Source organism: Canis lupus, chromosome 21 (assembly GCF_048164855.1).
Source record: "Canis lupus baileyi chromosome 21, mCanLup2.hap1, whole genome shotgun sequence".
Taxonomy (NCBI): domain Eukaryota; kingdom Metazoa; phylum Chordata; class Mammalia; order Carnivora; family Canidae; genus Canis; species Canis lupus.
In genome coordinates this window covers 5702257-5728940 of record NC_132858.1, presented here as the reverse complement: position 1 = coordinate 5728940, position 26684 = coordinate 5702257, and the positions used below count along the sequence as shown (strand labels likewise).

At 57.8% G+C, this 26684-nt stretch overlaps 1 protein-coding gene across 2 annotated transcripts; it reads right to left on the bottom strand.

Annotated features, from left to right (window-relative positions):
- Positions 1 to 2307: 2307 nt before the first annotated feature.
- GRK2 (G protein-coupled receptor kinase 2) lies at positions 2308 to 21128 on the bottom strand. Of its 2 annotated transcripts, XM_072790093.1 has the most exons (21): positions 20941 to 21128; positions 11056 to 11132; positions 9222 to 9295; positions 9009 to 9110; positions 8826 to 8900; positions 8638 to 8699; positions 7808 to 7859; positions 7401 to 7492; positions 6927 to 7026; positions 6753 to 6831; positions 6533 to 6663; positions 6166 to 6260; positions 5951 to 6058; positions 5684 to 5750; positions 5306 to 5406; positions 4704 to 4770; positions 4529 to 4624; positions 4214 to 4376; positions 3935 to 4071; positions 3703 to 3816; positions 2308 to 3590 (listed from the first exon to the last, which is right to left on the bottom strand). In XM_072790093.1, the coding sequence occupies exons 1-21, from the start codon at positions 21051 to 21053 to the stop codon at positions 3426 to 3428; spliced, it is 2070 nt and encodes a 689-aa protein (XP_072646194.1). In that variant the 5' UTR covers positions 21054 to 21128; the 3' UTR covers positions 2308 to 3425. The 2 variants fall into 2 exon arrangements, with proteins under 2 accessions (XP_072646194.1, XP_072646193.1); XM_072790092.1 differs by lacking the exon at positions 20941 to 21128 and having other exon boundaries at positions 3703 to 3813.
- Between the last annotated feature and the right edge of the window lie 5556 nt (positions 21129 to 26684).

Sequence of the window (26684 nt, the reverse complement as noted above, 5' to 3'; positions counted from 1 at the left end):
TCCTGTCCCAGGCGTGCCCCAGGCCTCGCGGCTGCCGACCATCCTCTGAGAGCAGATGAGGCGGGACCCTGGCTCCCCTTCCCAGCACTTCTAAGACGTCCCTAAATGTTGGCCAAGCTTAGCATAAAGCACCTTCCCCAGCGACCTGGGCCGGTGTCTGGCGGTCGCCTCGGCACGAGCTGGGCCCAGCGCTGAGGAGACGGCTCTGCCCGGTCCCTGGAGTCGGATGGGAGCATTGGGGGCGGGGCCCCGCGCCCGGCTGGAGGCAGACGTCTCCCAGCGGACCTGCCGCCGGCAACGGCTGCCTGCACCCACCGCACAGATCCCTTTTGCAGAGGCCGCACTTTGCTGCCAGTGTCGGGAGAGGAAGGAGTTTCGAAATCCGGGCCAGCCCCTCCACCCACACCGGAACTAGGGTGCAGGCCTCAGGCGCCTGAGCTCTGTGGTCCTTGTTACTCTGGCCTCAGCCTGGGGTCTGGTGGTGCTGGGTGGTGAGGCAGCCGCGAGGCTGGGCCAAGGTTGGCCCTCTACCTGGGTCTCCCTATTTGTAGAATGACTAACTGTATTTTGATCTAGAAGTTTGAGCCGAATCTCTGGGCAAGCATTTTCACCCTGCCCTCTCACTGTGGCCAGGTGGGGTGTCTGGGGTTACTGTGCCACTTCTACCTGCGGTGTCCTCAGGTCACTGTGATGTCCTTGGCTCTATTGCAGCTCGAAGGCCTCCTAATGTCCAGAGCTGGACACCCGGCCACCCTAGCCCACTGCAGCCTTCGCAAGCCTCCACCTTCCTTGAAAAGGGCTCTCCCCTCCTCCAGCTCCTTCAACCCAAATCTAAGGACACTTTCTCAGGCCCCACCCCTCTTGACTTCTGCAGTCTTGAACACAACTCTCCACCAGGGTGAATCCTAATTCCCTTGTCTTCTCAACCCTCTTCCAGAACCCCATCTCCCTCTCCAGCCCCAAAGTAGGGCTCCCCGCACCCCCTGCCTAAAAGCCTGTTGTGCCACCCCCAGGACTGCATTTTAGCTGCCTCTGGGACATCTGTGTGCCTGGTATCCCATGCTATCCCATTAGCATTACCTACAATCAGATTTGGTCACATTCACCCTTTCCCCCAGGCTGCACTCCCTGGCTGTCCCGATTCTGAATGTGCTATAGAACTCGCTGTGCGCCCTCTTGGGACTCCTACCTCTTTCTTGTCTCCAGGTGTGGCCCATTCTTGGTGGACTGTGTTCTTCCCAGCTGGCCTCTCTTTGCATTTCTTCCCTGGACAGAAGCAGTGGCCCCTAACCTGTCTCCCTGCCTCCTATCCTTTGCCTTCCTCCATGCATCAGCATGTTTATCGGCGACTTGTTCTATAGCCGGCCCCATCACCCAGCCTGTCCAGAGCCTTCAGGCACTTCCCAGAGCCTATCCAAGTACAGACCCCATGTCCATTTTCATCTTTGTCACTGAGTACGCCCTGGGCTCTGCGCCAGGTTCAGCCTGGTGTCCAGGGCCTCCCAGGCTGGCTCCTTCCCACAGAGCTCCTAACTGAGCCACTCCTGACTGCCTGGCCATTCCCTGCATGAGGAACATCTACTGCAACTCCCCACCCCAGTGCTGTGGGCCCAGCTCAAAGGGCTTTCCTTCCCAAGACTCAGCCACTACCCCCAGAGCATCCCACCCTCAGCAGCCTTCCTTTTCCCCCTGCCATGCTGTGCTCTGCATGTAGAGGCCCCTCCTGCATGGAATGGACAGCAACAGACATCACCCACAGAGGGCCTGAAGGGCAAGGACATAGGGGAAATGAAGTTGATCAGAGCCTCCAGGTAGCGGCCCAATGCTGGGGCATCCCTCAGGCCCTCCGGACCCTTCCTGGGGATGGTGCAGCAAGGCAAGAGAGGAGGCTAAAACCAGAGAGGTCCAAGAGCTCAGAGGCTGCTGTGTGACCCCAAGGGCAGAGGTGGTTGTCTGACTGCCTGGAGGGTGTCCTCAGCACAGTGCCTGGTGAGCCGGGGTGCTTGCTCAGTCAGTCCAAATGCAACACCAGGCACTGAACTGCAGGCACCTCTCTCTGCTTCCCTGGACAGTGGGCAGAAGACCCCTTCTGCTCCCTGAGGGTGGGAGGATGAGCTGGTGGGGTGGGAGGAGAGTGGAGCCCCTTGCCCCACCCCAGAGAGGGAATGGGCCAGGGCAGGCTGGCCCCGGATGCCTGCTGTGGCAATGGAAGGGAGCTGGTGCCACCAAGACCCTCTTTCCTAGGGGCCCCAGCCCAGTGGTAGCTGAAAATGGTCACTGGGCACAAAAGAATCGGACACAGCCAAGTCAGGCACCATTTTTTATAAAAACGCATAGTCTCATTTTCCACTCTTTAAAATCACATTCAAAAATCGGCAAAGGAACACCCCAGGGGGTGAGTAGATGGGAGGGGAGGGTGTGCCAACCCAGCCCCAGGGGGAGAGGGCGCGACACCACACACGGCAGCGCGACTGGCACAAGGGGGCATGCGGCGGGCAGGATGGCACCCTGTGGGCAGTGGCATGAACGGGACGTGGGGCTATGGGGCTGGACAGCCCGGGAGGCACACTGACCAGCCAGGGGTGGCGAGAGCTGGCCCCACCTGGCTCCTCTCGCTGTGCTGCCCGGCCTGTCCAGGCTGGTCCCCCATGGTCCCAGGCATACAAGGCCTGGCCTGGCCCAGGGGGCAGGGGACCTTGGGGCCAGGCAAGGCCAGTGTAACACAATCCACAGCTGCCTTTCTGTGGTCCCTGAGCCCGGGCGCTTGGGGTGGAGGAAAGGGGTACTGCAGGGAAGGCAGCGGGACTTGCTGCCAATGCCACCCTCCTGGCCGAGCCCCTCAGCGTCCAGGGAACTGTGGGAACGGAGGCAGCCAGTGACACAGGGGTTCTTCCCGAGCAAGGGCACCAGAGCTCAAGTCACTGCTGCTTGGCCCTGGGGTCGGGGAGATACTGGGCCCCTCCTTCACCAAGTGGCTGGAGGACACGACAGTGCAAGACTATGCCCCTGTCGCAGGAGGGGCTGCGGTGGGAAAATTCAAGTACTATCCCTGTGCTGCAGCCTCCCCTGGAGTAGGGGGCACCAGGCCACCCTCAGAGCACGGCCCAGGGCCTGAGGGGGCACAGCTCAGTGTGGCATCATCCCTGGGGAAGGGCCAGGAGGGCTGCCGGGCGGCCGGTCTCCTCTCCACACGAAGACACCAGGAGGGGAGGCCCCTGGAGGGGCAGGGCTAAGGGCAGCTGGACAGTGGCTGGGTTGGTGGCGGCAGGAGCCAAGGCAAGCGGGCCCCCCCTGGGGGCTGGGCCAGGCTGGGGCCACAGGAAATCACAATAATTACAAAATAAAACCTTTTCCGCTTTGCGGGAAAACAAATAATAAAAATTCGACAAAATAAATTAGAGGTTTATAAAAGGCGGGTGGGCGGGTCAGAGGCCATTGGCACTGCCACGCTGGACGAGCGGCACCTTGCTCAGCTCCACGACGGGTGAGCGTGGCTTGTTCTTCATCTTGGGCACGCGCTGCACGAGCTGCTGGGCCTCGCGGTAGGCATCGCGCAGCTCCTTCTTCCACTGCACCAGCTCGGGGTCGCTCTGCAGGGCACCCAGGGGCAGGGGGCTGGGTGTCAGGCCGGAGTGCTCCCCAGGGCACCCTGAGGCTCTGGTCCCAGTCTGCCCCCACCGACTGGCCCCTGGCCCCACTCACATCGCACTGCAGCACGAATTGTTTTCCGCCTCGGATCTTGAGAAGGAGGCACTTGCGCTCCTTGATCTGAGTCTCCTCCACGGACTGGATCTCCTCCATGGTCAGCAGGCTCTGCTGCGGGGTGGGAGGGGCCGGGCGGGGCAGGGCGGGGCGGTGAGGGCACAGGACAGGCCAGCCAGCCCCCCTCCCTGCCATCCTCTCTTGCGCTCCCCAACCCCAGCCTTCTTCTTACCGGGGCCTCGCCCTCGCCCCGCCACTCCAGCCGGTTGGGGAACAGGTAGAAGTACCGCCGCTGCCACTGAGTCAGAAAGGGGTTGCCCATCTTGGACATGTAGCCGTGCATGATGCAGTCCTTGCCCAGGGCATAGTCTGACACGAGACAGGGAGAGGTGGACTCAGCCAGGCCGGCCGGGTCGGAATCCTGGTTCGGCCACTCTGGCCGTGAGCTCCAGTGGCTTCCTGAAATTGGAGCCTATTTCTCCACTCTAAAGCGAGCAGCGGGCAACCTCACCTTCCTCATGGCCCAACTGCTTATTTTTGGTTTTCTTGCGGGCCTCCATTCGGTCCGTCTCAGCATTGATGGTGTCAAAGACTGTCTCTGCCACTTCCTGCTGCCACCGCTCGGAGATGGTGAGGGGAAAGTTGCGGTAGAGTTCCTGGTCACTGTCCAGCAACTTCGGGGAGCAGACAGGACCATCCATCAGCCATAGGCCTGCCCACCCCGAGCCAAGGCATGTTTGGGCAGGGGCCTGAGGCCCAGCAGCCAACAAGAGCCCTGCAGGCCAGGATCAGGGCTCAGGTGGGAGAGGCCGGGGCACCCCTGTACCTTGATTCCTTTTGTGTCCTCCTCATCAAAGGAACCAATGTCGAAGGCATCAGCAGCATTCACCTCCCCTCGAGGGGGGATCAGCGGGGGAGGGTACTGCAGCAAAACAAAGGCTGGGCATCAGCACCGGGCAGGGGCTCCAGGGTGCCCACCTGGCCCCGACCCAGGCCGGTACCTTCTGTAAGAAGACCATCTGCCAGTCCAGGGAGCGGAAGAATGGGCTCTCCTTCACCTCCTGAGCCCTGTGGGAAGACGCGGGTCAGGAAGCTGGGGCTAAGTCTGGGTGCTGGAGCAGGGGGCCCAGGCTAACTCCCAGGGCGACCATTCTCTTGCTGTCACCTTGGGCAAGTTCCTTAAACCTCGGCCTGTTTCCTCATCTCTAAGATGAGGAGACCAACAGTTCCCACATCATAGGGCTCTTGTGAGTTTTCATATTTGTAAATCTTACAACATCATGCCCAGCACTTAGTAAATGTTTAATAAACATAAAAGGTTCTTGTCAGCATCATTATCATCACCATCTTTGTTGCAGGGGCTTTTCTGGAAGCTGGTCCCAGCCAGCTCCAGCAGCTGCAACCCCAGGCAGCCATCCCCCTGAGAACACTGGAAGGGGCTGGTTATGTCCCACCCTGTGAGCCCCTGGAAGGCAGCTGGCACCAGGAGGGGGCTCCAGCAACAGGACATGGCCCTCATCCTCAGGCTGGCCTAGCAGCATGCCCACATGACCCTAGCAGGGAGGAAGAGCCTGGGACTGTGGCCCTGGTTCTGGGCACTCACCCTCGGCCCAGGCAGCCTAGTCTCCGGTTGACATCCCTCTGCAGCAACCCCTCCAGCAAGGAACGGAGTTCAGGGGAGAAGGAGTCAGGCAGCTCCACAGCCTGCAGGGAGGAGCAGACGTTGGCAGGGGCCCAAGAGGAGTCTTGGCCCCCAGCACAGAAAGAGACAGGGCATAGCTTCCTCACTCACCCCAGCAGGCATGTTTGTTCTGACAACACAGGGATGGGGAGCCTCTGGGGCAGGAGGCCAGAGTAAGGATGAGTGGCCCGAATTTGTTGTTAGTTGGTAAGAACCAAGAGTCCACAACCCTAACACACACAGGAGACCCCAGCCCCACCACAGCCCCCCAAGGACTCCACCCAGCCTCCCTACACTCACCATTGTCAACGTCATGCGATCGATCTCATGCTTATCTTTGGTCTTGTGCTGCCGGAAGGGGCTGTGCCTGGGAAGACACATGCAGTCAGAGGACAGGAATGGGGAAATTGAGGCAGGCAGCCACAATGATCTTCACTGAAACCCAGGGATGGTGCCACCCTAATACTCAGGCCACTGTATGCTCCCCTCCCCTAGGCCTCTAACCTGGACAAGGAAAGAACTCCTCTCCATTCCCTCCCACCCACCTGCCTGGGAAGGCCCACTTACCCCCGCAGCAACTTGAAAAGCATGCAGCCCAGGGAAAACCAGTCAGCACTGCTATCGTAAGCCACACCCTTCTGTAGGACCTCGGGGGCCATGTACCCGTGGGTGCCCCTATGGAAGTAAGGAGGCGAGGCCGTGAGTGGGCCTGGTGGATTGTGTGTATTTGTGTGTGTGTGTGTGTGTGTGTGAGTGTAGGAGGGAGGGGGCTGGGCACTCACACGCTGGCGTGGGGCTTCTTCTTGGAGAAGTCACAGGCCAGGCCCAGGTCTGAGATGCGCACGTGGCCATGCTCGTCCAGAAGGATGTTGGCTGGCTGTGGAGGAAGCCTAGTGAGCTGCCTCTGGGGTGGCTCAGGATAGGGTCTGGACAGGCAAGATGCTGCCTGGGTTACCATCCTCATTCTTGAGAGTTAGGGGGTCCAGGGGCAAAGCCCCGGGAGTGGGGGGTCTTTTCCTCCTTCCCCCAATGACAATGTGAATCTAGAAAATGGCTTGGTGGTAGGGAGGGAAGGAAGGCAGCAGCTGGCCAGGTCCCCGAATGCCCCCTGCCAGGTGTGCTGAGGGGCTGATGGGGCCAGAGCCTTACCTTCAGGTCCCGATAGACCACGAAGCGGTTATGCATGTGCTCCAGGCCCAGGATGATCTCGGCAGCATAGAAGCGCATATCGGCCTCAGAGAAAACCCCGTGCTGGGACAGGTGGTAGTGCAGGTCCCCACCTGAAGAAGACAGCCCCGCAGGGTGGCACTCAGCTCCTGGGCCCAGCCCCCAGCCCCATGGTCCAACTGGGGCCAGGCCACACACTCACCGTTCATGAGATCGAGAATGAAGCTGAGCTTGTCCGGCGTGTGGAATGCGTAGGACATGCAGACAATGAACGGGCAGTCCTAGGAGGACATAGGAGGGGAGGTCAGCAGAGGCTGCACCTGGTTCCGGAACCAAAGGCTGCAGCAAGTAACCAGCCTGAGCCCTCCTGGCTCACCCCAGTGCTGACAAGGGATAGCATGATGCGCTCGTTCAAGGCCAGGGTCTCCCCCTGCTTCATCTTGATGCGTTTCTTATCCAGACACTTCATGGCATACCTGGTGGGGAAGGGGGAGGGTGCTGGTCAGTTAATCAGCCCAGCCGGACCTTCAGAGCCCAGGGCTGCATTTGGGGGGGCAGCAGAGGTGGGGGGGCAGGCCTCAGGGCTCCTGTAGTGAAGACTAGACACTGCGTGACAAGCATAAGACACATCAGAGTCAAGAGGGAGAGAGGGCAGGAGCAGGTGCTGGGGAGTCAGGGGCTCTGGGGGCCTGCGGGATGCGTAGCAGCACAAAGACAGGATGGAAGGGAACAGTCACCCTCTGCAGAGGTCTGCTCACTCAGTACCTGGGGGCCCCCGGTCCCCATTGACATCCCAGGGGGCCCTCCCCTCCCTCAGGCATCCCACTCGACACTGTGAGCCGGTGCTCACATCTTGCCCGTGTCGGCCTTCCGGCACCCATAGACCTCGCCGAAGCCCCCTCGCCCGATGATGCGGTGCACGCTAAAGTCGTTCATGGTCAGCTGTGGGGGTGGCAACAATAGGCGTCACTGTGGGCTGCCCGGGCCCTGCCACTGGGCAGAGACACCCAGGCAGCAGGGGGCCAGTCCCATGCTGGGGGGCAGGAGTCCCCATATGCAGGGTCATCCACCCCATGCACTTACCTGCCCTGAGCCACCCCCCTCTAGGATTCTGGCACTGACCCCACAGCCACTGTCTTAGGGGCTGAAGGGCAGACTCCCTGGACCTCCCCGGCCCCAACCGAGCCTTGGCGCCTGGCCCTCTAGGGAGGGCAGCAGGGAGGGAGCACAGTCCTTCATGCCCACCGGCCCACTCACATGGATGTTGAGCTCCACATTCTTCCACTGGCAAAATCGTGTGAATTTATCACTGTAAGAGCAGAACACCAGACTCCAATGAGACTCAGGAATCAGGCAAAATGATGCTAGGTGCAAGCCTACTCCATATCATTCTATCGCCTGGGGTCCCGAGCCTCAGTGTCCTCTCTGGGACTACACGGGAAGAGTGCTTGCCCAAGTGGGGCCTGGCCACCTGCCTCTGGGTTTCAGATAAGCTTAAAGAAGAGGTCCTCCAGTCTGTTCCAGACTTCTGGCTACCCCATCTCTAACAATGCCCATCCCACCCCTGCTTGCATGCCTCCAGTGGCACAGCACTCACTCGCCTGAAGCTCTCACTCCACGGCTGGGCAGCTGGGACTCTAAGAAAGCTGTTCTTGACATCAAGCTGAAATCGGCCTACAACTCCCACCCACCAGGCCAGCTCTGGCCATGAGGGCCATAGCAGAGAACAGTGTGCCCCTTTGTGTCCACCTCAACCGTCACCCTGATGCTTCTCATCCTAGGTGGGCCCAGCAAGGTGCTAAACAGTCCACGAGAAGGAAGGTGGACTAGGTGGTCCCTCACTCCCTGGAGAATCGCCTGGGACAGGCTCGGAGATGCCTGGTGCTAAAAAAGGCAGGGCAGGAGTGTGGAGAAGGTGATGGCTGGGAGCCTGTCTGACCTGAGGAATGTTGCACAGGGCCGTGAGTGGGCCAGGTACCCGAGTGCCCCTGGCTGAAGCAGGCTGGCTTCTCTCCCACACACCATCCACACCCCTCTCACAGTAGCCTCCTCCTCCCCTTCCCCTCTTACACGTGTCCCGCTCTCACCTCTCAATGAATTTCTGGAATACATCCCCTCGGAGGTTCTGACAAATTTCTTCGATGTATGGCTGAGGGAAGAAGCTGGGGTTTGGTAACTGAGCCAGACTAAAAGCTGACCAGACTCTGTGACCTCAGCTGCCCAAGGATGCCCCTGGCTGGGCCAGGAAGTAGTAGGGAATAAGCCCAGTACACACCTGGAAGAGATCTGGAGGCACCTGTTTCTTTACCAGGTGGCCCTGGACGTGCTCGGTGGCACTTTTGGAGAAGGGCTGGAAAAGACAGAGGTGGTTGTGAATTCTCTGCAGGGTCCTTTCTTTCCACCCCAACACCCAGGCCAGTCTGGGCCAGCACCTGGGTCTACGCCTAAGGACACTCACATGTGAGCAGGCCAGCAGCTCCTTCATGATATAGGTGTCGAAGACCTCCCGGCTGCGAGCCAAGCGTTCTTCTTCTGTCTCCAGCTTCTCATATTTCTTGATCTAGAGGACAACATCCCCACAGGTGGCATGAAGGCTCCAACGCCAGGCATCTTGCAGATTCAATGAAAACAGCCCAACCTCCTCCCCTCTCTCCAGGCAGCTGGGCCTTACCTCCTCGTAGAACTCCACCAAGGGCTTGGCCTCCTCGAGGTGTTTCAGGCAGAAGTCTCGGAAGAGCATGTACCCTGAAAGCCGGGGTGTCAGGTCACACAGAGGCCCACCCCCTGAGGCCTTCCATCATGGTGGGCAGCATGGGCTTGGGCCCTCCTGAGCCCGAAGGAGGAGGTAGAGGTGGTTTCTGCCCCAGGCAGGGACTGGGCAAGGCGGCCTTAAAAGCTGCCACCAACTGAAGATTCTCAACTCTGGGGTAAGGAGTGCCCGTGTCTCTAGCCATCCCAGAATCTACTTTGTCAGGCGGTGGCTGGAATGTGATGGGCACGCAAGTGAAGCAAAGGCTTGGGGCTGACTGGCTCCAGGGCCTGGACCTGCTGCTTGAGGGCAGCACCCGCACTGGGGCAGGCCGAGTGGCTTCCCAGGGGGCACACGCCCCTCTTCCTGGACCCCCTCCCATATCATGCCCCCTCCACATCTGGCTGCTTTTCACAGCAGCCCTGAGAAAAAGTTATAGAAACAGACTTTAGGGAGGCCTGACAGGTGGGCCTGAGTAGAACCTGGGGCTCTTCTGTGATGGCAGGTCCTGGGAAAGACAGGCCGGGGGTGGCACCTTGAAGGGCATAAGGCCACTGGTGATGGTAAGAGGTAGGACGAGCTGGGGGAAGGGCTCCCAGGAATAAGACCCCCACCACCCCGGGCAGGCCAGGCCTCACCCCTTCCAGGTAATGGGGGCCTGAGGCCTGGCCCCAGAGCAGCCCTGGAGGTTCAAAACAGAGGTAAGAGCAGTTCCCACTCCCTCCAGCCTGACATGGGTGACCAGGCTTATGTTGGGTGGCTTCCATGCCTCTTTGGGGGCACTGTCTGGGCACCTCTACCAGAGCACACAGCCATCACCTCTGGTAAAGGTGGCCTGGCCTTTGAGTAACTTGTGACCTGGGTTTCCCAGTGGGCAAGGGGCTTTCACTGAGGTCATCTCATCTAGCCTTCCAACAGACCTGAGCAGCAGGGCATCTGATTCCTAATTCCCAGGTAAGGACACCAACAAGCTCAGAGATGTGAAGTGATGTGCCCAAGGTCACACAGCACAAGCCAGGGACCCAAACTATGTTTCATGATATACTGACTCCCCAAGACTGATCTCCAGTGCCTGATCTGGCCAGGCCAGGCCAGGCCAGGCCACTCCCATTTCAGAGCTGAGATCCTGCTCTCTAGAAGGCCAGATCAGAGCCCTGTGTGTCTGAAGGCTGCTTCCCTGGGATCCACCCCAACCCAATCCTGCCCTGTGGGCCAGGTCCGCAGTCCAGATACTAGTAAAACAAGGGCACTGGAGGAGGAGGATCGGAGGGGCCGGCCAAAGCAGGTTGCTCACAAAGAGGGCCCATGGGGGAGGGGGTGGCGACCACAGCTCTGGCAGGCGCCACAGGAAGGGCCCCGCCCCTTCCTGTCAGTTCTACCAACGGCCCAGAGCAGCTGTGCCTGGGCCAAGGGGAAGCTGCAACTCTCAAAAACAAAAACCCCAAGGAGGAACTTCCCCGGCAGCCCTGGAAGACTGCTGGGCCCCCACCCCCCTTCACAGGGCTCCCAGGGCCGGCAGCCAGGGGCTGGGAGGCCCAAAGGGTCACGGCCCTAGCAGCCTTGCTGCCATCCTGGGAGGTGGGGTGCTCGCTGGTGCCCTGCCCCATCGGCTCGGGAGGCCAGACCTCCAGGGAGAGAGGACGGGAGGCCAGCCAGCTGGGGTGGGGTCAGGAAAGCAGCCCCTGCCTCCCAGGGCCCAGGAAGCTGGACAGTGGTGGGAAGCCCTTGAGGCTGGCAGAGCTCCTCATGGACTCACCCAGCTTCTGGGAGAAGATCTTCTCAAAGGTCACCTCGCCCCGGTCCTCCAGGTACTTCTGCATGACACTGCGGATGCTGAAAATGGGGGGGCCTTGGTGAGCCAGAGCCCCCATGGCTCCTGCCAGGCCTGCTGGCCCCGCTGCCCTGGATGCCCGCTGCTTCCTCTCCCGGAATCCAGAGTGTCACTGCTCCCTCTGGGAAGGCAACCACCAGCCAGGGCCTTCCCACTCAGGCTCTGTCCCTAAAAGCTTGGGTGGCCAGCAGGTGGCTGCTCAGGAGTTTGGTCCCGGTACTGCCTCATGCTGGCTTCAGAAACCTGGCCAAGCCTCAAAAGCTAGGCCTCACCATTAGCAGATGATGGGTAACCAAAATGGGCCTATCTTTACCATATACTACTGCTTGGCCATAAAGTGGGATGAAGCACTGATACATGGAAATGCTACCACACAGATGAGCCTGAGCAGGCTAAGTGGAAAAAAAAAAAAAAAAAAAGAGTTACAAGAGGCCCCAAGTTCTATGACTCCACTTAATCGCGTGACCAGACCAGGCAAATCTACAGACACAGAGAGCAGATTAGTGGAGGCCAGGGGCCAGGGGAGAGAAGAGGAGTGATAGGTATGGGGTTTCTATTTAGGATGATGGAAATGTTCTAGAATGAGGTAGGGCACAGGTGGCACAACACAGAGAACATACAAAAGCCCCCTGGATTGGACACTTTAAAATGATGTTTTATGTTTTATGTTATGTGAATCTTAGCTCAAGTTTTTTACCTAGTAAAAACAAAATAAAAGCCAAGCCTCAGTTCCTGTGTCCCTAACATCTGATTTAAAAATGTGCCCCCTACCCCTGGGTTACTTGGGAGGGCAGCAGGGGAGCGGCTGGCCAACATGACCACCCAGCACTCCCCACCAGAAGAGCTCACCCTCAACACTAAGCTATCTGGGCAAGTAGCATGGGGCTATCCTTCATGCCTCAGACACACCTTGCTGCCCCCTCCTACACCTTCCTGGGCCACTGTGGTCCAGCCCCACCAGTGCCTGTCATGATGGCTAGCTGTAATCATTCTGGCCTTCATGAGCCCGGGCTCCTGACAAACACTCCCAGCCCTATACTGAGGACCATGCTGGGCAGGCACACCTGAGCCTGTGCAATGCTCACACGGCCTGTAGGATATGTGGGGCCGCTGATAAAAGACACTGCAACTGGCGAGGACCAGTATAAGAAAGTCTGGGCTCTGCACCCCCGCCTCACTGCATCCCTCTGGAGCCCAACGCGGATCCACCAAGGCCTGCTGGACATCATTGACTAGAAGGTTCCATGGACCCCTGCCCTCCAGGCAGTCCCTCTCAGGGCCCAATTTCTACATCTGTGGTTCTAAGACATCAGACAGTGTGTGTCAAAGCCTGATGGGAGCCATGCAGGAAGGGAAGAATATTCTGGACTGTCAGGAGAGGCTGTGTGGAGGAGGAACTTCACTGGGTTCCTCAGTGCAAACCAGATGTCAACAGGTGGCAAAGCCCAGGGCAGATGGGTGGATGTGGGGACAAGCAGGGGAAGACCAAGCCAAGGGTGAGCAAGAGGCTGTCAGGCAGGAGGGAACTCGGCAGAGGACATTTGAGGAGCTTGGTCCAGGGCAGACAGTCTACTAGAGGCACCAGAGGAGGAAGCCCAGGTGATGACAACACACGGGGGATGACCAATAAAGAGGGAAAGAAACAGGGTGGGTGGGAGCAGGCTCAAGCCATCAAGTAAGCAGAACTGACTGGGCCAGCCGATGGCAGGCCAGGCCGGCCTAAGTTCTGCCCATGAAGAGGTGCCCGAGGTGAGAGGGCTCCTAGCAGGGGCAGGGCCAGTGCTGTCAATGAATGCTGCCCAGCCTCTGGGGGACCCCTGCCCTTTCTGCTCAGCACTCTCCTTCTACGATGGTTTGGGTGGAAGCCCAGGCTCCAGCTCTCCCAAGCCGCTGTTCCAGTTTGAGCCACACAATGTAACGGGAACATTCAGAGCTATTGTAAGCAAGGTCCTTAAACAGTGACTCCCTCCCCTGCACCCCCACCCTTGAAAGCTGGAAGATGCCATGACCTCCTCCAAAACCTGTCGCTAACAGGAAGACAGGTGCTAATGACCAGGACTGCTGTCCTATGTCCCCATCCTCTGACTCCAGCCAATGAGAGTAGAGTTCCTGGCTGAGGGCCAGTGGCTCAGTGGCCCCTTGCTGCCACTTCAGAGCTGGTTCCCCTGGGGAAAGCAAAGATGGCTCCAGGCAATATGCAGAGCCTCCAAGGACAGCATGTGGCCCTCACCAATGCCCGATGCTGGCACACACTGGCTCACACCCACCAGCCTCCAGCAAGAACATCTCTGCAGTCCCCTGGGACTCACAGGCACTCAAGAAGCAAGGCTGGATTCCAAGGCCCGCTCTGTGCTTCACACACGGCAGAAGCTTGAAAAACCTGCCCTGGGGCCTCCAGATCAGAGACTGGAGCCCTACAGTTCCTCTCCCTGCGAGGGAGCATGCAAGACCTCCGTTTTGGAGGGCAGTGGTACCAGGCAGGGGTGGGCCAGGGTGCGGCACAAGAGCAAGGGCCCAGTGCAAGGCAGCAAAGGCCCAGCAGCCAAGAGTTAGGGCCTCGGGGCCTTGGGAACCCTGGAAGGGCCAAATGGCTGAATTTCCCTGGGAAGTGGACCAGGAAGGCTGGATCCTCACCACCCCTTGGTTCAGCTATTGGCACTCCATGCCTGCACCCAATTCTGTGCTTTGGGACAATTCTGGACAAAGTAATAAAGTGGGAAAAGATATCACAAACATCAATCCTCCATGGAGGCGAATGGTCAGATCGTGGTCAGTTGCGGTAAGGAGGGATGCCCAGATAGGTGGGTGACAGGCAAAGTGACTGCAGCCTGTGAAGGGTGACCCCCAGTAGCCAGCTGGGCATGACCCGTGCGATAGGCACCGGGAAGCCCTCCTGAGCCCCAAACTGGCTTCCTGGGAACCAGTGAGACTGGCACCAGCTTAGTAAAGGCAATACAACGGGAATGCCCACCACTTCCCACCATGGGCCTTGGCGGCCCCAACAACAGCTATGAACTAGAGTCGCTAGGGAACTACACTCTTGACCAGGGACTGCAGACGAGGGAGCCAGGATGGGTGCTTCTTGGGGAGCCGGCCTGCGGCACAGCCTTCTCCCATCCCGGTGGCTCTGCTGTGGGCTCAGCCCAGGAAAGAGCAGAAAGTGGGGCCCAGGTGGCCAGACCTTGCCTCCCCTCTGAAGCTGTATGGGATGGTAACAGCTCTCTTCCCAGCCCACAGCACTTCACTGTCTTCCTTGAAAAGAAAAAATGTTTTCTAAATAAAATAAACACCCCCCCCCCCAAACACGAGATCAGACTGAGCAGAGCCGTTGAATGGAAGGCCCCCAAAGCGACAACATTAGGGTTTCCTGTCTGTTCTCGTGGGGCTGGCAGCCGAGGGAGCTGGCAGGTCAGAAAAATGTGTTACGGACATACTCTCACCAGGGTGGCAAGTACAGGCTGGCATGGGAGGCGGCGGCAGCCTCCTGGGCTGGGTCACCTTGGTCTCCAACACCCGCTCCCAGATACTGGTGGAGTCTAGAGTGGCGACCAGCCCAGAGCAGCATTCCTGCCCCCACCCAGGCCAACAACGCCGATATCTCAGAGCACATGGCTGCCAGATCAACTCCGGGTTGTCAGGAGAACCAAATGCCTGCATCTTTCCCGCCAGAAGGACCCTAAGGCTCCCAGCCTCTCCGGAGAAGGGCCTCAGCCCCAAATTCCAAATGGCTCTCCTCAACCTCCCTCCCTCGAGGCCACGCCTGGTCACAAACTTTTAAATGCCCAGTTTCCTCATTTGTGAAATGAGGATGTCGACAAAATGCTGAATTGCCACCACCACGCTGGCCATTTAAAAAGCCTGAGGACACAGCAGGACTGTCCCAAGATGTCAGCCTTGCTGCGAGTGCTGTCAGCTCAAGACCCCTCCTGGGGGCAGCCCTCTTCCTGGGTTTCCACTACCTGTGCCTCTTCTAGAACACCATCCCAAGCTACTGGGTCTTGTGCAGGACTCTGTTCCACACTTCCCAAGCATGGAGAGAGTGCGGCCTACATATGGCCAGGGGGCCTCCTGAGTCAGGTGAATGGGCTGCAAGGCGACCCTTCTCACAGACCAGCCTCACACACTCACGCTGATCAGGTGCAGGGGCCCGGGCGGGGGGGGCGGGGGGGCAGGTGGCAGAGCCTGATACCTGCCCCAAGAGAGTAGCAAGGGCCCCTTGGCAGGAGGACCTGCCCTGCCATGACAGGGAGCTGCCAGACCCTGCTGCCTACAGCCAGGGCTGTTCTCTCCAGCACCAGCTGCTCTGAGGAGCAGGCCAAGCCTGACACTGAGGTAAAGGGCACATCCTCCCTCCCAGCCCGGAGTGCGGGTAGGGGTGACAGGAAGGCAGTGAGGGCTGTGGGGGAGAAGTTCCGGTGGCTTCTGGAACCACGTGTTTCAGAAGAAAAGCAAGGTCCCTTGCTGTGTGGCATAGAGGCCTGATGAGCTGACCTGGGCCCTCACAGGTGACTCCCACAGAAGGTCAAAGACAGTAGCTTGTGTGTAGACTGGGAGAGAAAGCAGGGGTCAGAAGCAAACACACTTGTTTTGATGGTGAAGAAATCTAGGCTAGAAGCTGAGCAGCTTGCACAGCATCCCACCCTGCATTAGTGGCCAGAAAACAAGAAAGCGTCCAACTCTCTCTGAGAAAAGTTGTCCCACCAGGCAGGGGCCTCCCTTCAGCCTCTTCAGGCGTTGGATGCAGGGTCTCAGGGGACCCCAGACTCGTGCCCCGGCTGCCTTTCCCTCCATCCCCTGCCAGTGCTGTGGGCAGCGGGCAGCATCGCTTCCGGGAGCCTCGCAGGCTACGGGCAGCTTTGGCCAGCACCTGCCAGGCTAGGGCCCTGGATCCTATGCTCCTGTGTGACAGGGATGCCAGAGTCATGAAACCCCAGGATGGAGTGAGCTGGCATGGGGGCCACAGGCCTGGCGGGTCTGGTGCGGCCACACCTCGAACAGCCACGCTCCGGGAAAGGCCAATTAACAAGCCAGTGGAGCAGAGGCTGTGGCTGTGGCTGCAGCTCCTCTGTGGCATTTCCAGGAAACCTGGCACGGAGGTGGCAGCAGTAGGAGGAAGTCCCCTGGGGCTTCTTATTAATATTTCTCAATGACTCTCCCTGGGGCTCACAGTGTCCTTAGAGCTCAAGAACAGGGGAAAGCCGGAGCCCTGGGCCTGGGAAGAAAAGATGACACCCACCAGGCAGCACACGCACATAGCCCCCTACACGCATCTGAAGGAACAAGCCAGGCTTCCAACGCTGCGGCAGCCACAAAGTGGCTCCTTGCGGGATGTGCGGAAGGGGGCACACTGGCAGCCTTGTCACATGTCACCGATTCTATACTAGCACAACATGAGGACCACACCCTGCAATTTACTGCTATTATGCTAAAATGCACCAAGAACAAAGTTCTAGGGCTCCTTGGCCCATGGTTCCCAGGAAGACGCTGTCCCCCACCCTGGCCTGGATGGCCTCCAGGGTCCGAGAAAGCCCCACTCAGAGATGGAGCTGCTAGCACTTCAACACCAGAAAACGCACTTCTGCAACCCTGCTCCTCTGCCCACATAGATGCTACTCTTTGAGGCGGCAGTGATGCAGAGAAGGAATGTTATTGTTTTGGAAGAAAGCTGCAGCCAAATGGGTCGTTTTTAGGGTCTCTTGTTTGAAACAGATTAGCGATAACTAGAACACAAGTCTGTCTTATATAACCAGCAGAGGACAGTGGTCCCTCGGGGCCTCAGGAAGAAGGGGGCAGGTGTGATGGAGGCTGCGCGTTCCTCAAAGATTCTCACATATTCCTGGCTTTTGCTGTTTGTTCCAAGGCAGGAGCATAATATCCTGGAAGCACCCGCCGTGCGCACGCAGCCCCTGGGTGCCCGGGGCGGGGAGGAAACGCCGGCTGCAGAGTGCCTACACCTGACGTCACCGGGAATTTACTACTAGGAATTGATCGTGCATTAATAGGACACATTATTCCTGGTTTGACAGAGCCCAGATTCCCCTGCACAGATTCCAACCTGTAATGCTCACGCTCCCTTCAAATCCATTTACTGAGGGAATGGCGGGAGGGCGAGCAAGCGACTTAATGACAAAAATGTGAAACCGTGCGCTCTGGAAAGGAGAACGAATGGGAAGAGACGTCCCAGAGACCCATTCCTGGGAAGAGCAGGGGCTTCAAAGGCCCAGAGGGAACGACTAACTGCTGACTGCAGAAAGGATCACCTTGTTTGGGGGCTGGGAGCTGAGGAGAAGAGCTGCTACTGGGGTGGAAAGTTCTGGGTAAGGGAAGACTGGGAACAACAGGGCTTTGCTGGTGATGGAGAAGTGGAGGAGGAAGGGAGGAAACCTTCCCCTGTACCCCTTCTCCCCCCCACCCCAAATCAAGGACAGGAAGTCCTGGAGGCAAAGAGTTAACAGGAATGAAGAAGAAGCAGAGGAAGAGTGGCCGGGTCTGGGAGACAGGCAAGCCAGAAAAGGACAGGAAGGAGGAAATCCATGGTGGGGGAGGGACCAGGAAAGAGCCAAGAAAATCAGAGGCTGCAAGAGGCACCCGGCTCCGGCAATCTGCTGCTGGGGCTGCCACTGTCCCCAGGGAGGGCAGGGGTATCTCCTGGGGCCGCCCAAGCTAGGCTCCTCAGCCAAGAGCCCAGAGATTAATTACACTCGGCCTCCGTGGTCATATTAAGCAAATGACAGTAATTACAGGACCGCTGCTGGTGAAGGGAGACAGCAGCTCCTTCAGGGAGGCACAGACCACAGGCCCGAGAGCCGGGGGAGCACTGAGAGGGCATCTGGGAGCAGCCGGCCCCTGGCTTCACCCCACTGGGAAGGGAGGCGGGCACAGTCAGGAAAAGAGCCGTGCTGGTGTCCCAGCGGGATCCAAAGCCGGGTCCTCTGGCTTCCGGCTACACGACTCTGCCTCGCTCCATGAGAAAGCAGAGAAATGGGTGTGTTTCCTCAGATTCTATAGGGTGACAGAAGGGGAGGACCTTGTGCCAACTCGAAGTGGCACTGTGCCTACCTGCCAGCTCTTGTTCCTAGCTCTGAAAAGTCAGAGCTGATGCCAGCCCCCAGCTCTGGGCCAAGCCACAGCCTGGGCGCCAGCTGCAGAGAGGCTGCCAAGATGGACCACCCCGAGGCAGGAACAACTCCAAATGGCACCTTGTCGTGGATAGACCACGACCTTTCTACCTGACCCCGACCTCACAGGTGAGGGGAAGACATAACCCCAGGCAGGAGCTGCCTCCTCTAGGCACCAGGTTTGCCAGAGCAACTCTGTTCTGTCCCAGATGGCAGGGGCCAGGGTGCTGAGCCTCGTGAACCAGGGCAGCTGACAGCAGAGGGGGCTGAGGTCACGGAGCCCAGATAGTGGTTCCCTGGACACGGGATGCCGGAGGGGGGGTAGACACGTATGGGGGCATGTGGGGTCCGGAGACCTGAGTTCAAATTCCAGCCTGCTTCTAGGACTCAGCCTCCTCCCCTTCCCCAGCCTCGGTTGCTTCAAATATTAAATGGGAGAATACCACCTGCTGTGCCTGCTTTCCCACAGTTGCAAGAGGAATAAAATGGAGTGAAAACCGCTTTGCAAACTGGGAAGCAGAAGGCAAACCTGAGAAACAGTCATTGTGACCTTCCAGAGCAGGAGGCATCTAGCCCACCGGGTATGTGAAGCACAAAGTAAAAGGTGGCATGTCCTCTGAAGTAGAAGAGGCCTGGCCTTAGCTCACTGACAGGCACTGCCAGAACTTCTATCCATCTCTTAGATGTGGGCAATCTATCCAATGTTGTGCTGCTGGATGGTAACTCTGTTTGAGAACCCATGGCACCTGGCTCTGGGTCTCCTGCTGTTCCCCAAAAACTGACTCACAGGCTCGTTTCAGGCATCATATAGTCCTGACGTTTCTTGAGCAACTATTACATGCAACGCATGGCCCTGTCAAGCTCACAGGTTGGTTTTTGGATCAATTGAGATGACAGATGTCATAATAAATAATAAATTATTATCACTTCTACCATCATTCCTATCAGCACCATCACTACCACAGATGGTAAAAGGGACAGGAAAAGAGGAACAGCTCGTTTCTCAGGGTTCTAACACCTGCAGAGCCAACCCAAGGCGGGGCCCCATCAGGAGCAATGCATTCTGGGGAGAGATTACCCAAACACAGAGAGTTCCAGAAAACGCTCTGCCTGACACTTTGTAGAAGTCCAACCTGCAGGAGGGTCTCAAGGCCACAGCCACCAAAGAGAGCCGCTGTGAGTCCCAGAGGTTGACTCTCCGTGCTTCCTCCCTCGTGGCTTTGTCATTTCTGAACTCATTTTTTGTTCTAACTGTCACTGCTCCCTGGACAGCCCCCAGCTGACAGCCTGGTTCCTGTTTTGAGAAATCTGATTGCAAATGTCTTAGAAAAAAAAAAGGGGGGGGGGGGCCTCAACGGCCTTTTCAAAATGCAGACCAATTTTCCTCTCCCAGGGTTGGTGTTCAGTCAATCCGAAACCCAGTGAACAGGGGCACAGAGAAGGGGGCCAGGGAGGTAGGCATGGCACTCCTTGCAGCTTTGGGCTCTGCCTCAAATACTTAGGGCACCAGAGGGTCCCAACCCCCATTTCATGCTATCCACATTTCACAGATGAGAAAACTGAGGCTCAGAAACAGGAAGGGACTTGCCCGAAGTCACATGACACGACCACGGCAGTGAGGACAGGCCCAGGTTCCCAGGCCAGCCAGGGTTCCAGCATGCCAACTCTCGGGTATGAGCTATCACAGTGGGCACACAGCTCTCACCCATGCAGAATGGTCGGGCGCCGGCTCAGGCCTGAGTGGTAGACATGATGTGGAAGTGGAAGCCAGAAGCCCTGACCTGGTGACTGGGCACCATCCTGGATTACCTGGGACACTGGGCAAGCCACATCTGGGGCTTCGGCTTCCCCACCTGTTCCAAGGAGACAAAACCGCACCTGTCCTATCTGTTCACAGGCTGCCAAGGGGCTCAAACAATGAGAAAATACTCTAGAAGCCATAAAATGCTGGACAAGCCTCAGCAGTGGTCCATATCCTGAACAGAACGTGCCTACATCCTGAACAGTTTAAACTTTGATACCAGGTGCAGTGACATCAGTTGTCTCAGAGAGAGGTGGCAGCCGTGGTCCAGCTGCTGCAGAGGTGCAGGGATGTCCCCTGGCAAACAGCACCCACAGGGCACCACATACAGGGCCCCCAGGGGAGGAATTCGACGACAGAGGGGTAGTGGGTGCCTCCCCGCCCCCCCCCCCCCCCCGCACCGGGCTGGGGCACACACCACACCCTGCTCCCCACCACCACCAACCTGGCCCCCAAGGCACTCTCAAACCCTACTCCAGCCGGTGACCCACCAGAAGGGTGGGGGAGACCGAGAAGACTTGCTGTGAGGGGGCTAGGGGTGGGGGCAGCGGCGCCCAAGGCAGGGTGCTGGGAGTCGGGAGAGCAAAGGGATGGTGATGTAGTCAGGCCAGGTAGCCGGCGGCGGGCGGAGGAGGGGGCCCTGCGGGGACGGCAGGGGCGCGGGGCCGAGGAGGCACCGCACGGCTCGGGGGCCGGGGGCCGGGGGCCGGGCGGCGGGCGGCGGGCGCTCGGGGTTCAGGTGCAGCGGGTCTGGGGCTCCGGGGTCCGTCGGGGCTGCCCACCCCCGAGCGGAGGCTGGACACGGGGCACGGGGTGGAGCGGGGGCGGGGGTCCTGGGCCGCGGGCTCGGGGAGGGGGAGCGGGCGCGGGCCCGGCCGGCGGCCGCCTCACCTGGGCTCGGGCAGCAGGATCTTCTTGCTGGCGCGCGCGGCCGGCGTGGCCTTGCTCTTCTCCATGGCCATCAGGTAGCTCACGTCGGCCAGCACCGCCTCCAGGTCCGCCATCTTGGCGGCGGCGGCGGCCTCTCCCGCCGCTCCGCTCCGCTCCGCTCCGCTCGGCGCGCTCGGCCCGGCCCGGCCGCTCCGTCGGCCTCGGGCGCCGCCGCCCGCCTGGCCCCGCTCGGCGCCCGCGGCTCCGCTCGCCGCGGCTCACAGGCGGCGCCGCCCCATGGCGCCGGCTCGGGCCCGGCCCCGGCTCGCTCCGCTCCCGCCGGGACTGCAGTCGGGCCGCCGCCGCCGCCGCCGCCGCCGCCGCCGCCACCGCCGCCCGCGCCCCGGAGCCGCCGCCGCCTCCGGCCCCGCCTGCCGCGCACAGCGCCGCGAGCCCGCAAGGGGCCAGGCGGGCAGGCGGGCGGCGGCGCCCCCTGGAGGCCGCGCGGGCTGGCCCGAGCCTGACCCCGCGGCCGCGCGAGACCCTTCCCTGGGCCCGCCCGGCCCGACCGCCCCGGCCCGACCCGACCCGACCCGACCCCGACCCGGACTTGGACCGTGACGCTGACCCCAGACCTGGAATCCGCCGGAGTAGACCCTGGGCCCAGACCTCGGCCACAATGCGGATCCCAGCTCGGATCCCACGCTCCACGGTAGACCACGGCCCTCAACCCCAGACTGCGGCTTCAGAACACGCTCTTCGGAACTTGGCCCTCAGGCCCCGGACGTAACCCCTGACTTCTAGACCGTGGCCGAAGTCCACGACCCGACATTAGACCTGGATAACATTCCTGACCCGGGCCTCCAAACAGGACCCCAATCCCAGACCTTGGGCCACTGTCTTATTAGACTCTGTGACACGAGATCACAACCCTATGTCCTGTCCCCCTACCACCCACACGCTGAGCTCAGACCCCCCAACAGGACCCCAGATCTAGTTTTTGGACCATGACCTCAAACACTGATCCCAGCCTGGTTACTAACCCCAACTTTGAGTCCAACACCAGACCCAGACCGTGATCATGACCCTAAACCCTGGACTTAGGAATGAGGACCAGACCATCTACCTCAGACCAGAGCTCCAGACCCAACATCAGGAACTCTGAACACAGACCCAGGACTGGGATATCCAACCAGGGACCCAGTCTGGACCTAGAACACCTAACAGGTCACCATGAATTTGGGGCTTGAACAATTGCAGTCACGCTCCAGGCCCTACCCCAGCCCCATTCCCCACCCCTCCTGCTTTTGACCCAGCTCTTGCCTCAGGATTCCTATGCAGGACGAGGGAGTCTGCGCCAACTCCCACTCTCTGTGGACCAGCTTGTAGACCCAAGTCCCTGGCCTGCACCCCCACCCATCCATGAAATCTTTATGGACTCATCATGATTCCACAACATGGAATCAAACCTCTCTCAGCCTGGGAGGACATAGGAGTGTCAGTGCTGCCTGGTAAGGGAAACTCACTGTACCAAGAAGACTCTGGGGGTGGGGGTAGGAAGTTCCATGTGTCTCAAAGCAGCACCCCCTATCTCATCTCAACAGATGACAAGATCTCTTCCCAGCCCTGGGCACATGGGGCTCAAGCCTCATGCTGTTCATAGGCCAGGATCCAGGAGCCTTTTGCAAAGCAGAGTTCCCTCCTCTTCACGTTTCTCAGGCCACCTTCTGAGATCAGAACCAGAGCACATCAGAAATAACAAGGTCCCTTCTCAGTGGACAACACTACCATCCTCCCAGATACTCAGGTCAGAACTCCAGGCATCATCCTTAATACTTCCTTCGCCCCTGGCCTAATCTCTCACTACACCCTCTAGTCTGGCCTGAGAATCTTCTTAAACCTGCCCACTTCTCAGGATCCCCTAGTTGCTGCCCTGATGCAGACCCTGACCAGAGACACCTCTCCCAAATCTAGACCGGATGGAGTTACCAAGCATTTGGGGAGCTGCTGAGAGTGGGGAGGGGGGGTAGAGAGTCCTAGGCTCTGTGTGCCTTCTTCCCTGGCTAATGACTGCTCATCCACCTCCCACCAGGTAGCCTCCCCCAACTGCCTGACCCCAAACTATGCACATCTCCAGTTATTTTTTTTTAAGATTTTATTTATTTAGTCATGAGAGACACTGAGAGGAAGAGACATAGGCAGAGGGAGAAGCAGGACTCCATCCGAGGACCCCGGGATCACGCCCTGAGCCAAAGGCAGACGTTCAACCACTGAGCCACTCAGGCATCCCTGTACATCTCCAGTTCTGCACTTAGCACCTACTTTCTTGATTTGAAAACATCATTATTTGCAAAATGTATCATTTCAAGTGTTTGATGGGGTGGGGGTGAAGGGGTGATTGAAGTTTTCTTAAATGTTTATATCAATTGGAGAATGGATCCTGATATTGGAAACGCTGATGTAAAAAAGCAAAAAGAAGGTAATACAGTCTCCAATTGTAACTGATGCTCCCAGTTCACTCTTGCCCCACTGCCCACAACAGGACCAGACACAGAAAGGCAAAGCCCGTGTTTGATGAATGAATGAGTGACTGATTGAAAGAGCTCCAGGGCCCAAGATGGCACACTGAGTTTGGGGCAAAATGGAGCTGGAGGCACACAAGGATGCCACAACAGGAGGCCTCTAACCTCCCCTCTGCCCACCCCATCCCGACTCTTGAATTCTTAGGGACTGACTACAGCCACATACTGGCTTGGGTTTCCTGGAGCAGACCCTATTTTAAAAATTCTTCCTGAGAGCACCTGGTGGGCTCAGTTGGTAGAACATGGGACTCTTGATCTCAGGGTTGTAAATTCAAGCCCCAAGTTGGCTGTAGAGATTACCTAAAAAATAATAATAAGGGGCACCTGGGTGGCATAGTTGGTTAAGTGTCTGACTCTTGGTTTCAGCTCAGGTCATTACCTCAAGGTAATAAGATTGAGCATTGCATTGGGCTCCACACTCAGAGGGGAGTCTGCTTAAGACTTTCTCTCCTCTCCCCTCTCCCCCACACCCCAGAACACAAGCTCGCTCTCTCTCTCTCTCTCTCTCTCGCTCTTACTCTCAAATAAATAAATATTTTTAAATTTAATTAATTAATCAGTTGATTAATTAAATTCTTCTTGATGAACTTGCCGCTGTGGGCAGCTATCCTAATCCAGGAGATGGATCTACCTTCCCCCCACACCTGAAAACCCCATCCCCACTTCTGCCTGGGGCTCCAACCACAACCCCAGCAGACCTGAAGCTGAGATCCTTTGAGAGAGAGCCGGTCTTCTCCAGGGCAGCCCTCAATGGTTACCGGAGCCCCAGAGAGCAGCGCTGGAGCCTTGGGCGGGAAGAAGTTGAGGGGAGTCCCTGGCCTTAGGGAGGCTGGTTTGGGGGATGATGCTGCCCCCTGGTGGTTGAGGGAAAGCTGATTGTAAATTTGTCTCTTAGGGCTAGCTTCAGTCGTTTCTCCTCTTAACCAACTTTGTCAGGTCCCCAGACCTTGTCAGCCTCTGGCTGGGATTGCTGGGAGTGAAAGAGAAGTGGAACCCCATCTTTGCCCAACTGGCAGACCCATGGACACACCATTACCTGGCATCTCTCCCAGATGACTAATAGGTGTTGCAAACTTAATGCATCCCACACAGAGCTCCGGCTCCTACACTCAGCCTGTCCAAACTGCTCCTCTCTCCCACCTACCCATACCAGTCATGGTTCCTCCTTCTTCCAAAAACCTGGGAGTCACCCTTGATTCCTCACTTCCCTTACCTGCCCCTGCCCCCACTCACACTCACACTGTCATGCAGCCTGTCCTGTTGACTACCTAATGTGTCTGCTCCCAAAGTATGCCCTGAATCCTTCCACTGTGCCCTGCCAAGCTTGATTCAAGCCCCACCACCTCCTGCCTGGTGCTGATACCTGCACCAGCCTCCTCACTGGGCAGTTTTTACAAGCCGGAATCAAACCCCACCACTAATGACTACCTTTGCACTAAGGAAAGATATACCCCATCCTCCATGGCCTATAAGACTTACACTGTCTGGGGCACCTGGGTGATTTAGTTGGTGAAGCATCTGCCTTTGGCTCAGGTGATAATCCCAGGGTCCTGCGGGAGCAGGGAGCCTGCTTCTCGCTCTCCCTCTGCCTGTTGCTCTTCCTGCTTGTGCTATCTCTGTTAATAAATAAATAAATAAATAAATAAATAAATAAATAAATAATCTTTTTTTAAAAAAAAGATTTATTATAAATAAATATAAAAATCCTTTAAAAATTTTTATTTATTTATTTATTTATTTATTTATTTATTTATTTATTTATTTATGATAGGCGTAGAGAGAAAGAGAGGGAGAGACACAGGAGGAGGGAGAAGCAGGCTCCATGCAGGGAGCCCGACGTGGGACTCAATCCCAGGACCCCAGGATCGTGCCCAGGGCCAAAGGCAGGTGCTAAACCGCTGAGCCACCCAGGAATCCCCCCATAAATAAATAATCTTAAAAAAAAAAAAAAAAAGATGTACATGGTCTGGCTCCTGCCTTTCTTCTTCTTTTTTCTTTTCTTTTCTTTTTTTTAAAGATTGTATCTATTTACTTATGAGAGAGAGAAAGGCAGAGACATAGGCAGAGGGAGAAGCAGGCTCCATGCAGGGAGCCTGACGTGGGACTGATCAGTGGGACTGATCAGTGGGACTGGATCCTGGGTCTCCAGGATCACGCCCTGGGCTGAAGGTGGCGCTAAACTGCTGAGCCACCGGGGCTGCCCCTTGCCTGCCTTTCTAACTTAACTCTATCTTCCCTTCCCCTAACCCCTTAGTCTCTGATCTATCTGGTCTTTCCTCTGTTACTACAACGAGCCAAATTCATTTCCACCTCTGGGGTTTTGACTTTATAATCCCCTTGCCTGGAATGACTTTTATTTTCCTCCTTTCTGGCAAGGAAAGCTCCTGTTCATTCCCTATCTCTGATGAGATTGGGCACATTCAGGGTGGTATGGCCGTAGACTCACTCCCTATCTCTTGAGCTGAGAGGTTCCTGCTCAGGGGGCTCTCTCGTGGTGCCCCTGTTTGCTGTGGTCACAGCCAGGTCACGCTGTCCTCACATCCAACATGGTGCCTGGCACAAAGTTAGGATTGCAAAGAGAAACAGGATTTAGTGGTGGCCCAGTCCTGTAGAGACAAAGATCTTTAAATCTATACCTCCAGTTAAGCTGGCAGAGCTATAATGTAAGGAGGGGGTTGTTCAGAAGAAGAGAGTTAGGGGAAGTGTTGGAGAAGGGTCAGGGAGGGCAGGGAAGAGATGGGGAAAGTCTTGAACTTTTGACATTGTGTGCATGAAGCATGAGTGAGGTTGGAGTGAGGACTGACCTGTGCCAAGACTCAGGAGTACCAGTTACCTCCTGCTGGGGCCTCCTAGGCTTTGAAGCTTGGGGTGGGGGCCCTTCCCTGACCTCACCAGGTTGTTGGGATTGATGGGGAGAAACTCCTGCCTCACATGGACAGCCACCTCTCTGATATCTGGGGCTTAGTGCCAGGCTCTGGCTGGGATGCCCGGAGCTCACTTCACTCACTCACTCACTCATCCAACAATGTTTGTTGAGCTCCTACTACATGCTGGGCACTGATGCTTGGCCTTGGGGACCCAACACAGGGAGAGACAAACAGTGAACCGCGGAGCCACCCAGGAGTCCCAATAAATAAGTCAGGGAAACCTCCAAGGAAGGGCGGTTTTGCCGGAGCCAGAAGG

Coding starts and splice junctions, on each gene's coding strand:
- GRK2 (XM_072790093.1), bottom strand. CDS start 21,053: ATGGCGGACCTGGAGGCGGTGCTGGCCGACGTGAGCTACCTGATGGCC. Junction 8,901..9,008: donor AGCTGCTGGCCTGCTCACAT/GTGAGTGTCCTT, acceptor TGTCTTTTCCAG/CCCTTCTCCAAAAGTGCCAC. Junction 4,771..5,305: donor CTAGGCTGCCTGGGCCGAGG/GTGAGTGCCCAG, acceptor GTCTTCCCACAG/GGCTCAGGAGGTGAAGGAGA.